This window comes from Gossypium hirsutum, chromosome D06 (genome assembly GCF_007990345.1).
Source record: "Gossypium hirsutum isolate 1008001.06 chromosome D06, Gossypium_hirsutum_v2.1, whole genome shotgun sequence".
NCBI lineage: Eukaryota > Viridiplantae > Streptophyta > Magnoliopsida > Malvales > Malvaceae > Gossypium > Gossypium hirsutum.
Window position 1 is genome coordinate 64,057,836 of NC_053442.1, and position 15,856 is coordinate 64,073,691.

The following is a 15,856-nucleotide window of genomic DNA, read 5'->3' on the forward strand; positions in this document are numbered from 1 at the left end:
TTCAATCCCATCATGTGAATTGTGCATTTTCTGATGATTCGTTTGTTGGTGCATATTAATTATTTAATTATATTTTATAATTACTCGAGTATATATTCATGTTTTTATTTAATGGTAGGAATTTTTTGGATTATAAAGAAATTGTTTTTATTATGGGACACAAGAAGATAAAAAAGAAAAATTAAAAAAAAAACATTTTCTTTTTAATATTAAATAATGGTGTTTAGAATTACATTAGATTAGGTTGGACTTTGGAGGGCCGTGCACGTGATTACAACTAACATTGAAATCAACATATCCTAATTCCAATTATTCAATCTAAAACATTATTGAAATTTGCATCAATCTTGTACCCCTTCCTATACAATAATTTATATATACATATATATATATACATACATAATTTGGGAATATTTTATTCTAAAAATTTTTAAATCGAAAAAAATATGGGTTTGAATTTATAATTTTTTAATTGTTATAATAATGGTAATTAAATTAGATTCAATCAATAATTTAATTCGTTAATCGATACTAAATTTCAATTCGATTAACTCGATTCGGATTCGAGTTAATTTTTTTTCTTGCCCTTAATTGTTTGATACCTTAATACAACATATTATTCTTCTACATTACAAGCCAATTTACTTTAGTTGGTAGGCCTACCAATGATTGATGCAAGAATATGATGCAATAGCTTATTATATATTTCAATTATAAGATGGATAGGAATATATTTAATTTGGGTTTATATAATTTTTGGTCCCTCAATTTAGTAATTAGGTCTAGTCTGTATATGTATTTTTTTTGTTCATTTTAGTACCAGAATTTGGCAATTAGGTTCATTTTGGTATATAAACTTAGATTTTATCAAGATTTGATGATGTGATATAATTTCAAAGTGTCAAATTATCAAAATTTTACTCTCTTTTTTTCAAGTTTAAGGATCAAAATAGATTTAATTGTCAAGTTTAAGTACAAAAGTGGATTGAAAAAAATATAGTTACTGAAACGAACTTAGTTGCTAAGTTTAGAGACAAAAAATTTGATTAACTCTTTAATCTCTTAAAATTCATCGTATCATAAGATACATTGAATGCAAATATCAACACAAACAATATTAAAAGGAAAAATATTTGGTACATTAGAGTTTTTAGACTCTACAAGCAAGGTCAAGATTTGACGAGTTATTAATAATTTAGTGACCTTAATTTACCCTAAATTATTTTTCAAATAACCCCGAACTATTTTTTTTCCTAATTATAATCATATCCACTAATTGCATGCTAATTTTGTCATGAAATGTTGATAATCTTACCAAACTTTTGTTCATATATTTAGCAATATTTGGTCTAACCATCTATGAACCATTTATTGGAAGATATACACTTTTAAAAAAAAGTCCTTAATTTAATTTGTTTAGCTGGCCAATTAATAGGAAATTAACACCTTAACTTCAAGCAATTGATTTTATGCATATTGGAAATTGGGATCAAGGAGGTTTTTCTCATTATCTTAATGCAACAAGTAAGAGGTCTTTTTTAAAAAAAAAATATTTGTGTTATATTAATCAGTGGTCGAGGGTTTGCAACTAACTCTAGGTATAGAGCAGTTTTAAACTCATTGTCAACATTTACCCTCTTAATGAGTCCATTAAATGCAGAAAATTAATTACTAGACTTACCCAATAAATAACTTAAAAAAAAATCTAAGTAGTTGAAAAAAGTTACAATGGGCAATATTTTTATTTAAGAAAAAATCGAACAAATTTAAACTGAATCCCTTAAATTTGAATTAGTTTGTTTTATCAATTTTCCCTCTATAAAAGTAAATTTGTGGTTTGGTATTTCAAGCTATTTTTATTAATTTAAATATAAAATATATATTTCATAGGATACAAATTAAAAATTAATTACAAAGAGTTTTCTTTTTAAAGGTAAATTCATTCAATGAATGGAACCATACAATTCAAAGTAAACACTCGTCGTAGATGATGAAGGATAAGCTCTATCAACACAACAAAGACTTCAACCTTAGCATTAATAGAATATTATGACACGTTGATAATTGGTTTTGTCACAACTAAAGCATGACATATCTGGAGTGACTACAAACACTTAATACGATAAGGAAATCAGCCTCGGATAGTCTAAAGTGGCAAGCAAAAATCGTCAAAAGAATTATGTATTTACCAAACTAGAGAGGACGACAATAAAATCATCCTAAAAACACTTGTAAAACTAAGATTACATGCATACACGAGACTAAAAAACGTGCTACAATAGCAAACAAAAATTCCTAAAACTGAAGATTTATTAAACAATGAAAAAACAAACAAAAACCAAATAAAACTTAAAACAAAATCGACACATCAAATCATTTATTATTCTGAAATAACCTAAAAACAAAAATAAATTAAGAAGTTGACGAAAAGCCATCCACTTTCCAAGAAAAACTATTGATGACCGGTGGAGTTTTAACACAAGCACCGTCATTTGTCTATTACAACTTGTGAAGACAACAAAAATATCCACAAAATAAATATGCAAATTAAGAAGAGAGAATACGTGTGTAATGAATGAGAAAAAAGAAAGAAAGTGTTGATGGGAAAGAAAAAAAGACGAGTGATAACCAACCCAGAGATTGACATCGCCGCTACGCAAAACAAGATATAAGAAGCAAACAACTTGGAGAAAAAAAATAAAAAGAGTTAAATAAAAATAAATTTGAGTTTAATTAGGATAATTGCATTTAACATGTAAATTGAGAATCAAACAAAATCAAATATACTTTAAAATAATAACCGAACCAAAATCAATCTAAATTTAATAAAAATCGAATCAAACTCTCTTGGTCTCCCAAGTGAATAGGGAATCAAAATAGATGAAAAATAAATTACTTGTTTGTCACATCTTAAAAATCAGGTTAGAAGAATTTGGTTTAATGAAATTAAGAGCTTTCACGTACTGTGTTTGAGTTAAGATTATAAAAATTTTGTCAATTTAGTTTAGTGGTTGAGTGTTTGTGTTAATGTGTGAGGTTTTGAAGAGCAGCAGATAAAGATGGAAGAGTTTGTTTAAGCTTGCAGACATCATTAGCATGACCAACAAAGAAATCCCGGCCACGGAGGAGGAAATTCTCGAAAGTACATTGTACGGAGCAGCAATTGCCCATTATTCTGGTAAACGAAAGATAAAATAAAGGAAACAGATGAGATGCGGGTGCAAAGTGAATTGTGCTAAAAATAAAATTAGGTAATGTGGAAAAGCCAATGAAAAATAAAGATAAAGAAGATGGGGTTTGAACAGATTGAGGTGGAAGGCGGTTGTGGCACAGTTATGAAGAGGATGCACATGAAATAAAGTTAAAGAAGATGGGTTTCAACCATTAGCGCTTTCATTATGGATAGTAAAGATAAAGCAAGTAGCTTCACAGAGTGTATACCCAGAGAAGGAAATCAAAGTAGCTAACCTTTTTAGCCAAAGATACGAGGAAGACATGTAGTGGGTGGAAGAAGATCCACCAAATTAGAACTGGTCTCCACTCTTTTGTTTAGTTGGAGCAGATGCAGTAGCAGAATTCTGGTGAAAGATAGTTGGAATTTGAATCAGTCAGGCTTGCTGTGACGGTTATTTGCTTCAGCTCTAGCTTAGGTTCTTGTCTAGCTTAAAACCACTACTGGCGCACGTTATGGTTTTGATTGTTTTGTCATCAAATTTTCCATTTTGCAATTTTTTACATCTCATTCATAAGGAGACTTGAAAGAAGGGAGAAAAACATCTCGAGTGGCTTTATTTTCCCATTCTACTGTTGACCACCAACCTTTGCTTCCCTCAATTCTGAGTTGATTCCCTTTTGCACTGTTTGAGTCGAGAGGAAGCTTCTTCAGTTCTTTGCATTTCAGTATATGAATAAGTTTCAAACATGGGAAGGGTAGAGCATCCCAGTATATGCTCCTCAATTTCACTAGCAACTGTAAGGAAAGTGTTTCAAGCTTCAAAAATGGTTTAGGGTCTGAAATTCCAATCACACCTGCAACTTCACCAAGTTTTCCTCCACTCAATATTTCTTCCATTTTTCCACACGCAATAACAGAAAGAGTCCTTAGATTTGGAGCAAGAATCAGCCAAGTTATGTCTCTCAAATTGTCACAGCAAAAAATTCGAACTTGACTCAATGTGTGAAAGTATGAAGTATAATTAGTACTTGAAGAAACCAAGGAATGCAGCTTTTCCATTTTTATCTCCTTTATACTTTTACAATTGGAGATGTGTAGTGTTTGTAAACGCTCCAAATTTTCTAAGCATAAAACATTTAACACTTCTGATTCTCTAAAATCACCAAGTTCTAGTGCTTGGGTCCAACATCGAAACAAGTTAAAGCTCAGAAATCTTTCTAGACAAAACATGCTTTTTATCTGTATCCTTAGTATGTCCAAACGTTGTAAACCTTTCAACTCCTCTATAAGCTTTTCATTACCCCCACTCAAAACATTATCTTCATTAGGATAATCTTTAGAATACGTCAAGATTCTGAATATTTGCAACTTGGAAAAACAAGATATCAAATGTTGTGGGATTTTTCTGAGATTGAACATACAACTCAAGTCCAACAATTTTAGTTTTGTCAACGATTTCAACTCTATTGGCAACTCTTCAATACCAGTCCAGGATAGATCAAGACATTCTAGTGAAATCAATTCCGAAATTCCCTTAGGCAATGCTCGTAATTCATAGTTTGTTGACAAATCCAAAACAGATAGATGAGGCATACATTGGAAGAAGCCACTACTGATTGCTTTCAACTTGTTTCGGCTAAGAAACAAGGTTTGAAGGTTAGGGCAATTGGGTGTTTCTTTGAGAACCGCAATCTTATTTTCCATCACTGACATTCTTTTTGCGCTTTCCCATGCCTTAACATCTGGTTCTTCAAATAATTGAGCCCCTACTTTTACAAAAAAATTATTCTCTGTTGCTTCGAATTGGCGTATAATCCATAAAGCCATGTCACGGATCACATCATGCATCTTCACACAATCTTCTCCATCTATTACACCACCATTTTCCAATAAACAAGCATTCAGAAGAGAGCTGATAATATTGTCACCTTGCATTTGAGCTTCACTAATTCTATCAAATTCATTCAATAGCCCTTCACAAAACCAATACTCCACTAATCTCTTTTTCGGAATACAATAATCTTCAGGATGTAGACAACAATATAGGAGGCAACTTCTCATTGTGGCATTAGGCAAATTATCATAACTGAATTTTAAAAGCGGAAATACCTCATTTTCCATTTTTGACAATGCACATCGCTTCAACATCTCAATTGCATATTTCCAATCCCCAAGTGTTGTCTTGCAAGCCATGGCACGACCGATTGTAATTAGTGCAAGAGGCAGCCCACCGCACCTTTCAGCTACTTTTTTAGCTAGGTTTGGAATATCTGGATGGCTGTTGAGAGTTTCATATCCAACCTCGTTTTGAAACAATTCCCAGGCCTTCTCCGATTCCAGGCACTCCACTTTGATTTTCTTTCGAGCTCCCATTTCACCACATACCTCCAAAGACCGTGTAGTGAAAATAAGTTTGGAACCATTTTCTTGGCTTGGTTTTGGTATCCCAACTTGGTTCAAATTCACCCTCTCCCATAAATCATCCAATAATACAACAAATTTCTTGTTGCGCAAGACCCCATAGATATCTACAACTTTCTCTTCAACACTTTTATGCTTCCATGAGTCATCTGAAAACCCAAGATTTCCACCAATCCTATCTTGAATCTTTCCAACATCGTAATCTTTAGACACCAACGCCCAGATAACAACATCAAAATTATTTGGTGTGGTGCTAAACTTGTTGTTGAGTTTGGTCAAGATTGTTGTCTTGCCAACGCCCCCCAAGCCATAGAGGCCAACGATCCCCACATCTGTTTCTACGATGCAACCCCATACCTTTTGGATTGTGGATTCCAGAGCAACCGCCTGCTCTACAGGTCTTACTACCACTGAAGCTGCGGGCTGATTCACCGCTACCTTCTCAAAAGCTCCTTTACTCTTATGATGGCTTATTTCTTGAAGCATTTTGGCCACTTTTTTACCAAACTTGTAGCTAGACAGGCAGCTCTTGGAAGCACAGCCGCCGAGACACAAGTTATTCATTTGTTGAGGACCATTTGAAACCAATTCTTGCGCCTCTGTTATCATAATTTCTGCTTTTAAAAGCCATAGCTGAACTTGCTCAAATGGCTTCAATAGTCGTTGTTCTGCAAGATCAACCTGCCTTCGCACGTCATTTCTTTGTGCCGTCATTTCTTGAAGAGCAGCAGATAAAGCTGGAAGAGTTTGTTTAAGCTTCCAGACATAATTAGCATGGCTAACAATGAAATCCCAGCCACGAAGAAGGAAATTCTCGAAACTCCATTGCACGGAGCAGCAATTGACCATGATTCTGGTAAATGAAGGATAAAATAAAGGAAAGAAATGAGATGTGGAGGCAAAGTGAATTGTTTGTGAATGAGTTAAAAATAAAGTTAAAGAAGGGATTTCAACAGATTGAGGTCGAAGGCGGTTGTGCCACAGTTATGAAGAGGATGCACATAAAATAAAGTTAAAGAAGATGGGGTTTCAACCATTAGAGCTTTCGTTATGGATAGTAAAGCCAAAGCAAGCAGATTCACAGAGTGTGTACCCAGAGAAGGAAATCAAAGTAGCTAACTTTTTTAGCCAAAGATGGAGCAAGATACGAAGAAGAGAGGTTGTGGGTCGAAGACTGACCGGTTAGATCCACCAAATTAGCACTGGTCTCGACTCTTTTGTTTAGTTGGAGCAGATGCAGTAGCAGAATTCTGGTGAAAGATAGTTGGAATTTGAATCGATCGGGCTTGCTTGGAAATCTGGAATTTTTAGTTATTTGGTTCAGCAGCACTTCAGCTCTACGCTAGCTTAGGTACTTGTCTGGGTTCCTCTGCTACCATCTTTTCTCTTTATGAAATTGGATCACAGCTGGTTTTCTAGTTTAGATTTTAATGGGGGGAGGGGTATTTCAACTATTTAATTATTGTATACGAATTATTACATACAACACAACACTTATGATATGGTAAATTGCGCCATGTGGCATCTAAGGATTAGTTTATGTGTCAAAAAAATATCATGTTAGATAGTTACCAAAATGAATCAACTATGTAATAAGAGTGCCTAAATTGAAATTATTATTATTATTTTGGGTGCCTAAAATAGAATTGTTGATAATTGGATGACTATCTGTGTAGCTTGCCTTAAAATAAATTGTTAATCACTATACTTTTATAAATTTTGAGAATTAGTCCTTATACTTTAAAAAGTTAAAATTTTAATATATTTCTTTAATTTAAAAATCTGAGTCCAATCTTCAGTGTACTTAATCTTTAACTTTTTAAATACAAATATTAAATTTCGAATTTTATCAAAGTATAGAAACTAACATCATATTTTAGCCAATAGACTATAAAGCCAGTGTTGCATTTGCACATAATTTTAATTACTTTAGGTTAAAATATGTCGTAAGTTTCTGTACTCTTCACAAATTTAAAATTTAATCCCTATAATTTTGTTTTTAGGAATTTAGTCATATTATTTTTTAAATTTCAAAATTCAAATCCAATTGATAACTTTTTTTTGTTAAATTTGCTAGTGTGAAATTTTGAATTAAAAAATACTCGCTTGGTAGCAATGTAACTAAAAAAGTTACACTACACTATAATGAACCTACATTTAACAAAATACTCTTAACAATGTTAATAGTTGACCTGAATTTTAAAATCCGAAAAGTAGATGGACTAAATTTCTAGAAATAAAAGTATGTAGACTATATTCCAATTTTATGAGGAGTACAAGAACTTATGACATATTTTAACCGAACAATAATGTTACTTGCTTAAATCTAAACTAGAATTACCCATCATCAACCTTTAAATAGGAAGATAAATGTGCTTCAACACGTTCGAACCCACGTCTTCCTGCATTGGTAATAATGTCAATGTCAACTAAACTAAGAATCAATCACCCAAATGATAAAACACTCTTCGTTAAGAAGGTAACGGATCTTAATGGCAAAGTGACTACTCCGTAACAAAATGATAACGTAAATGATTAAAACGTAATATTTCAAATATAAATAACTAAAATGTAATTTAAGACAAATAAAAGCGACTATTTTTAGAGTTACTTTTTTTTATCAAATTGAAATAATAAATTTAAAAATAAATAAAAGAAGAGAAAAATAATATATTTATAACCCCATTGGAACCATCATTAGGTAAGGAGCAAGTGTAGATGATAATTGGGTGGTTGAATTAAGTTAAGTTTATATCGAATTTTGTTTATTTCGAATATAAATTTTTTTAGATTAAAGCTCTTTTATGTTTGGAATATCATTGTATTAAAAAAAATTAGAAATATAACTTCATTTAATAAATATTATTTTTATTTAATAAAATATGATTATTTTTTATATAGAATTAATTTTCAAATTAAATATTATTTATACAAAATCCATAAATCAAAGAAAACATTAAAAAGCAGTTGGAAAAATAAATTTCCAACTCAACCATCACCATACATTTTTTGCTAATTTTTCAAGAGATTTTTCTTTATAACCCTACCTACCACCATCCCATTATTTATTTATTTATTATTTTAATTTTGAAAACTGTTGTTTTCTTGAAGACTGTGAGTTTCTTGCATGCATGTGTTGACACATATTAATTATTTATATAATAATTTATCAAAATATTATAATATAGTTTTTTTTCTTATGTAATATAAATATAGTTAATTTTGTACAACTTTGTTGGGCAAACTCAATTAATCACCTCCTTTCTTGGTGCCTTTCCTGAAATCATACGCGATTCAGGGGTTGGTATAGGCTCTGGACTCCTTTAAAATGAAAAATTGTTATTTAAATTTTTTATTTTTTTAAATTTTAAATTAGTAAATATAAAATTATATATTGGCCACTCTAAAATTATAAAAATTCGATTTAATCTTTTAAAAATTATAAAGATATATGCTATAAAAAATTAAAATTTCATTTGGTCCCTCTAAAATATTGTTCTAGCTTCACTCTTGCCTATCATGATCTGCTCCATTTTTATTTTATTTTTTAGTTTACTCATTTTTATAATATATATATATTTTAAAAAAATGAGTAGAGGGATGGTCCAAGTCCTACAACTATTTCATTTATTTATTTCAAATTACTATTAATAAATTCTTAATTTAATTATTTCTTTATTTAATCTGTTTTAAAATTAATATTTTTTATATAAAATATTTTATTTAATTTATTTTGAGTTGTTTCTATCAACAAATCAATGTTTGCTTATATATTTGATATAATATCAGTTTTTGACAAAATGACAAATTCTCTAATTTTTTATTAATATCTTTCTCCTAAAGAAAGCAGTTAACCAAAAGTATTCACATCAATAAGATAATATATCTACACCTTTAATAAGGGTTTTTTTTAAATAAATTATATTTAAATTATTAATTTTGTTTATTTTATTAAAAAATATATGATATCAAATAATAAAAAAATGTCACGTGCTACATTTTTATTGGTTGATATCGCTGAGAAGATATCATTTCGGCCGGACTATGAAATCATATACTTTTTCTAATAGTGAATGTAATAGAGAGATTTAGTTAATTAAATTAGTTTCTTAATTATTAAATGATTAACTTAGTCTTTATATTATTACAAAATTAAATAAAGTTAAATTAAAATAGAGTTAATATTTACTGTTTAAAAAATATAATTTATATTAAATATAGTTTTATACTTTTTAAAGTTTTTATGGTACACTATCTTTAATAATTATTTGTCATAAGGGCATTTATGTAATTTTTAGGAGCATAGCTAGAGGGTAACCAAGACCTTGTCTCCCTTTAACTAAATGGAGTAATAATAATTTTAGTCCCTCAATTACAATTTAAACCCTTTTAAGCAAAATTTTTGACTTTTATTCCCCAAAATTTTAAATTTCTAATTTCGTCCCTATGATGACAAGTTTTTAGCAACAAATTTTCAACACCAAACAACTGTCTTTTTCAAAGAAGAATAACACTCCTTTTTAAAAATTGTTCATTGAATACTAAAATATAAATTTGGAATGAAAGGACTTTATCCAATGAAACAGTTGAGGAATCTAATTGGACACCTGAGAATATACTTATGGAGATCCATTTACAAAGACATTAATATATGATTTAGTTACATTTATTGGTGCATTATATTTTCTATTCTACCAAATTCTCCTCTAATTTTACCTACCTTTATCCTTCCTTAAATTTATTAAAATCAAACTTGCCCATCATTCAACATACTTAACACCCCAAAATTTCCTGCTCATTTAATTAACAACCATATTAATGTAAATCATGTAAAAGATTTTACGAAAAATATTTTCTGTATTTTCCTGTGTTTGGTTCACGGAAAACAGCTTGGTCAAAGAAAATTGACTTACAGGTCAACATAAAATAAATCATTTTCTTGTAAAATGACTTACTCTTTTGAAATGCGTAAGCCATTCTTCGGACAAGAATTCCTCTATAGATAATTTTATATTGATAATAAATTTTATTTTTTTATTTTAAAAATATTATATTTTTCAATATTATTAAACATACATATTTAATTATTTATATTTATTCATATAATATTACTAAATATTTATTACAATTATACATATATTAATAATAAATGTTTTGTAGTATAAAGGTTAAAATATGTCATAAGGCTGTGTACACTTCACAGATTTGCAATTTAGTATTTGTGCTTTTATTTTCAAGAATTTAATCCCTTTCCTTTTCAAATTTGAAAATCAAGTTCAATTGTTGACATCGTTAATTTTTTTTGTCAATTTTGTTAATGTCACGTTTTTAAATAAAAAATACCCACTTGGTAGTTATGTAATTAAAAAAATAACATTGTAATGAACCTGAATTTAATATAATATTTTTAATATAAGCAAAAACAATGTAAAATATAAAATTATAGATAAAATAAAATCAATTAAATAATGGAAAAATAAGGAAATCTCAAATGTATGTTTGTTTCATTCAAAATAACTTTTATGATATATTTTTAAGAAATCTACTAAACAATAGAAAATATTTTACACAGATTCATCCAAACACCAGAAAATATTAACTTTTCCAGAAAAGCAAATTATTTTCCAAAAATCATTTTCTGAATGTCATTTTCAGTGAAACAAACGGAGCCTAATACTCAATTAACAATAAAATACCTAAATTTTAAAACGATAATTTAATATAATTATATTATAACTCAATAATTTAATTTAATTTTAACTGTTTTAATATTATACAATATAATAATTTGAAATTAATAACATATGCTTAATCTTTTTAAATATATATATATATATACACATTTAACATCTTGGTCCTCAACTTTATGAATGTGACTTGCATTAATCCTACATTCAATCAAACATATCATTAATAACTAAGAATAACCCCACCAAAAGAAATAAATGTTACAATTAAGACTCATCACACCCACTTTTTTCTGCTATTTTTTCTTTATAAATATATGATAAAAGAAAAATTATTTTTGGAGTTTTTTTTCTTTCAGATAATTTAGTCATTTTTTTTTTAAATTTTTTGTCATTAATTTATACAAATAATTAAATTATTTTTTTATCTATCAAAATGAGGCAAGTAAAAAATTATTTACGAAAATGGGTATTTGTTAACCGTCACGGCACTACCCAATTTTCTCCTCAATCATTAAGCTATGATCTGTTTTTTTTTAAGAATTTGTTGATGTCGTCAATATATCAGACGGTACTAACAAATTTTAAAAATAAAAAAAAGGGTTGAAAATGAAATAAAGCATGAGAATTTTAAACATAAAATCCTGCATGGCAATCAACGCATGCTGTATGTCTTTTTTTTTTTTATTTTTTTTTATGAATTTTGACTTTTTTATTTTTTGAATATTTTTATGCTTTTAAGTTACTTATTGAAGTGTCATAAAATAAATAATGTCATGCCAATATCAAATACATTTGGATTTTTGTTGTGTACATTATCACACTAACATTATTAGAAAAATTAATGTTTTATTTAATTTTTATTAAAAATAATTTTATTTTTTTAAAAGTTAATAATCAAAATCACCTTAAAAATTATGATAATTTAACAAAAAAATATAAATATCAAGGACTAAACTTATTATTATACCTTTTATTAAAAAATTTTCAAATTAGTTAATATATAAGAAAAAGACAATATTCCGAAACATATGATAAAAATATTAAACTAATTTGGAATCTCATGCATAATTATTTCTAAATTTCATTATTTGTTTTTTTTAAATAATTTCATAATAAAATTAAGGGTAAACTACACCCATGGTCACTTTTGTTTACCTTAGGTTACATTTCAGTCACTTATGTTTGAAATGTTACGTTTTAGTCACTTACGTTATTATGTTGTAACATTTTAGTCACTGAGCCGTTAATTGTCGTTAATGGTGTAATGGTAAGCTGACGTGGCACGTTAAATTATCATTTCAAACAAAAACTTTAGGTTAAATTATACAATTGGTCCCCATAATTTTTCGTTTTGAGCAATTTAATTCTTTCATGTTCTTTTAACTTTCTTTATTTCTTTTCTTTCTTTTCCATTCTCTTCTGCTTCTCCCTCTATTTTCCTACCTTTTTTTTATTTCTTTTAACATACCAGGAAGTCGAATTGGTAGTGAAGAAAGAAGCATGGTATGGGTTTATGGGTTTTGGTTATAGGCAAATGATGACAGTCGACTTCCTACTTCCTTTTTCACTGCCAATTTGACTTCCTAATATGTTAAAAGAAATGAGAAATATATGAAAACAAAGGGAGAAACAAAAGAGAAGGGCAAAAAAGAGGAAAGTTTAAAGAACATAAAACAAAAAAAATTAAATTACTTAAAACGAAAAAAATATGGGGATCAATTGTATAATTTAACCTAAAATTTTGTTTGAAATGATGATTTAACGTGCCACGTCAGCTTAGCGTTACACAATTAACGACGGTTAATGGCTCAGTGACTAAAATGTTACAACATGATAACGTAAATGACTAAAACGTAACATTTCAAACATAAGTGACTAAAACGTAACCTAAGGTAAACAAAAATGACCATAGGTGCAGTTTACCCTAAAATTAATAAATATTTTAAACAGAAAAAAAAATGACTTTTATGTTTTCTAGGATTGCTTTTCTCATCGACAATTCTTAGGAAACCCCGCCATTATAATTTCCCCCCCTTTTTTTATTTATTTCTTTCACAAATTATTCACAAAAAACATTGTCACTTTCTTTTTCATCTCTCTTCTCGTTGAACACCACTGGCAGCCATGAAGACCGCCGAGGCAACCGCCGCCACGACGACCGTTCTCAGCCCCGGTTTCAAACGTTCCCCCAAATCCAACGGCAAGGTCAACGGTACAGCTGCTAAGAAAACCGGCGTGAATCATGGCAATGGTGGTTACATCTCTAACGGGAAAGTATCGTTCATGAAGTGGACACTCGACGACGTCGTTTACGTCGCTAAATACCACCGCTTACCCTGTTTTTTCGCGGCGTGGTTCTTGTTTTTCATATACGTGGAGTACACGCTCCGAATGGTGCCGGATTCATCCCCGCCGTATGATCTGGGGTTCGTCGTCACACGATCTTTCCACCGCGCCTTGGCTTCGTGGCCGGAACTTAATTCCCTTTTAGCTGCTCTGAACACGGTATTTTAATTAAATATGTTCAACTTTTTCCCCCTTTACTTTGATCTGATCTAAGTATACTAAAGAACAAGCCAATGTGGTTTTGTTTTTATGTTCAATTTCTTGCTTGCATGCTAAAAACTTATAAACCCCATTGTTTTTTCTTTCAAACATTTTCAAATTAGGTAAATGAAATCCCTTAATTTGTGCTTAGATTAATGGTCTGATGAACTTTGATTATATTTATATTTATTGTAGGTATTTGTTGCGATGCAATCAGTCTATATAATAGGGACATGGGTAGTTGAAGGTCGACCTAGGGCGACAATTTCTGCTCTGTTCATGTTTACGTGTCGTGGGATTCTTGGTTACACAACGCAGCTGCCATTACCTCAGGTTTAATTCTTTAATCTATTTTCTATGACGCGCCGCCCGCCGCCCGCCGCCCGCCGCCGGGTAGTCTCATTTTTGCTGCGCCGTGTAACGCAGCTTTGTCATTAGTATTTATCTATTTTGGCAACTTACCGCCGTTTCAAAGTGTTTTGCCACCACCCACGGTGCTCACGCTCCCTAGTATGGATCAAATGATTAAAATGGCAACCCGGTTGCTCTTCCCTGGATTTGAACTAGGGATTACAAAAGGGTGATTATAAGTTTTAGTCCCTGAACTTAATAATTAGGTTCACTTTGGTACACAATTTTTTTTTCCCAGTTTGGTATTTAAACTCGACAATTAGGTCTATTTTGATAGTTAGACACCTAAATTTGATAGTTGAACTTGGGAGTGGAAAAATTCTATAACGCAACACTATGAGATTGTACCACATTATACTTATTTCAAAGTGATACTTTATCAAGTTTTGGAGTAAGTTTAGAGATTTGGAATTAGCAAAAATGGAAAAATTCAGGTATCAAAATGAACATAATTATCAAGTTGGGGACTAAAAGTTATATTTACCCATTAAAAAAAACCTCAAGCCATTGGATTCCGACCTAAATGAGCAGACTTTTAATATTTTAATTTTAATTTTAGATTTAGAGTTTGGGTCAAACTCCAATGGTCAATTTACCCAAATATCATTCTTTTAAATTATTACAATTATTATATATTTTAATTAATTTTTTTTATGATTTTCTAATTTTTAACTAAGCAAATTTTTATAAGATTTTATAATATGTATTGTTTTGGGTCGGAATCAGCTGGAATCATGGAGTTTTCCTTTTTCGAGGTCAGTTCGGATGTTGAAAATTTAATCAAAATCTGACCTACCCGATCGGTCTGCAAATCGTTTCCTGTTCCCCTCTATTTTTTGTGATTTGAAATGTTATGATATCAAAACATTGATATACATATATATGATTATAAGAGTTCATCAATGGCAGGAATTTGTGGGGTCAGGAATGGATTTTCCGGTGGGGAACGTATCGTTTTTCCTCTTCTACTCCGGCCATGTTGCCGGATCGGTGATCGCTTCGTTAGACATGAGGCGAATGCAGAGATGGGAATTGGCATGGTTGTTTGACATACTCAATGTACTTCAAGCCGTTAGATTGCTCGGTACGAGGGGTCATTACACGATCGATCTGGCGGTCGGCGTCGGTGCCGGGATTTTATTCGATTCGCTCGCGGCCAAGTATATAGAGAGCAGGAGAAAACCTGCAGTTGCTTGAGGTACCATGAAGTTAGGCTAAAAAGCTAGAAATGGCAAAATGGGGTAGTGTAATGTAATCAATAGTCTAGTAGTAGTAGCCAAATGAACTTTGTTTTTAAATGTTCAGTTTCAGCCAAGTTTTTCAGAACTGGATCAATAATTGAATCGGCTAAGTCTTTAGTTTATCGGTTTAATTGATCTAATTAATTTAAATAATTTGTTAAATAAATCATTAAAGATTAACAAAAATAAAAATAAAATAAAAATCGGTTCAATCAGTTTTTAATCTAATTGGACTAGTTCGTACTGAGCTTTGGACAGGTATCTTGGTTTATTGTCCAATTGATCCATTTGGTCAATCTGATTCGGTTCAGATAACTATGGTTTCAACACATTTTTTTGTTAGAAAATGATCGAATAAATTATGGCAAATC

At 30.2% G+C, this 15,856-nt stretch overlaps 2 protein-coding genes across 3 annotated transcripts; one reads left to right on the forward strand and one right to left on the reverse strand.

Moving 5' to 3' along the window:
• Nucleotides 1–1,964: 1,964 nt before the first annotated feature.
• LOC107937388 (disease resistance protein SUMM2) lies at nucleotides 1,965–7,043 on the reverse strand. Of its 2 annotated transcripts, XR_005915161.1 has the most exons (3): nucleotides 6,776–7,042; nucleotides 3,469–6,449; nucleotides 1,965–3,175 (listed from the first exon to the last, which is right to left on the reverse strand). XR_005915161.1 is itself a non-coding variant. In XM_041096185.1 (2 exons), exon 2 carries the CDS (start codon nucleotides 6,443–6,445, stop codon nucleotides 3,740–3,742), a length of 2,706 nt encoding a protein of 901 aa, XP_040952119.1. In that variant the 5' UTR covers nucleotides 6,446–6,449; nucleotides 6,690–7,043; the 3' UTR covers nucleotides 1,965–3,739. The 2 variants fall into 2 exon arrangements, 1 of the variants encoding a protein (XP_040952119.1); XM_041096185.1 differs by having other exon boundaries at nucleotides 1,965–6,449; nucleotides 6,690–7,043.
• Nucleotides 7,044–13,253: 6,210 nt separating this feature from the next.
• On the forward strand, nucleotides 13,254–15,607 carry LOC121218642 (phosphatidylcholine:diacylglycerol cholinephosphotransferase 1). The gene is made up of 3 exons (XM_041096188.1): nucleotides 13,254–13,791; nucleotides 14,029–14,166; nucleotides 15,154–15,607. Exons 1-3 carry the CDS (start codon nucleotides 13,411–13,413, stop codon nucleotides 15,439–15,441), a joined length of 807 nt encoding a protein of 268 aa, XP_040952122.1. The 5' UTR covers nucleotides 13,254–13,410; the 3' UTR covers nucleotides 15,442–15,607.
• The last annotated feature ends 249 nt before the right edge of the window (nucleotides 15,608–15,856 follow it).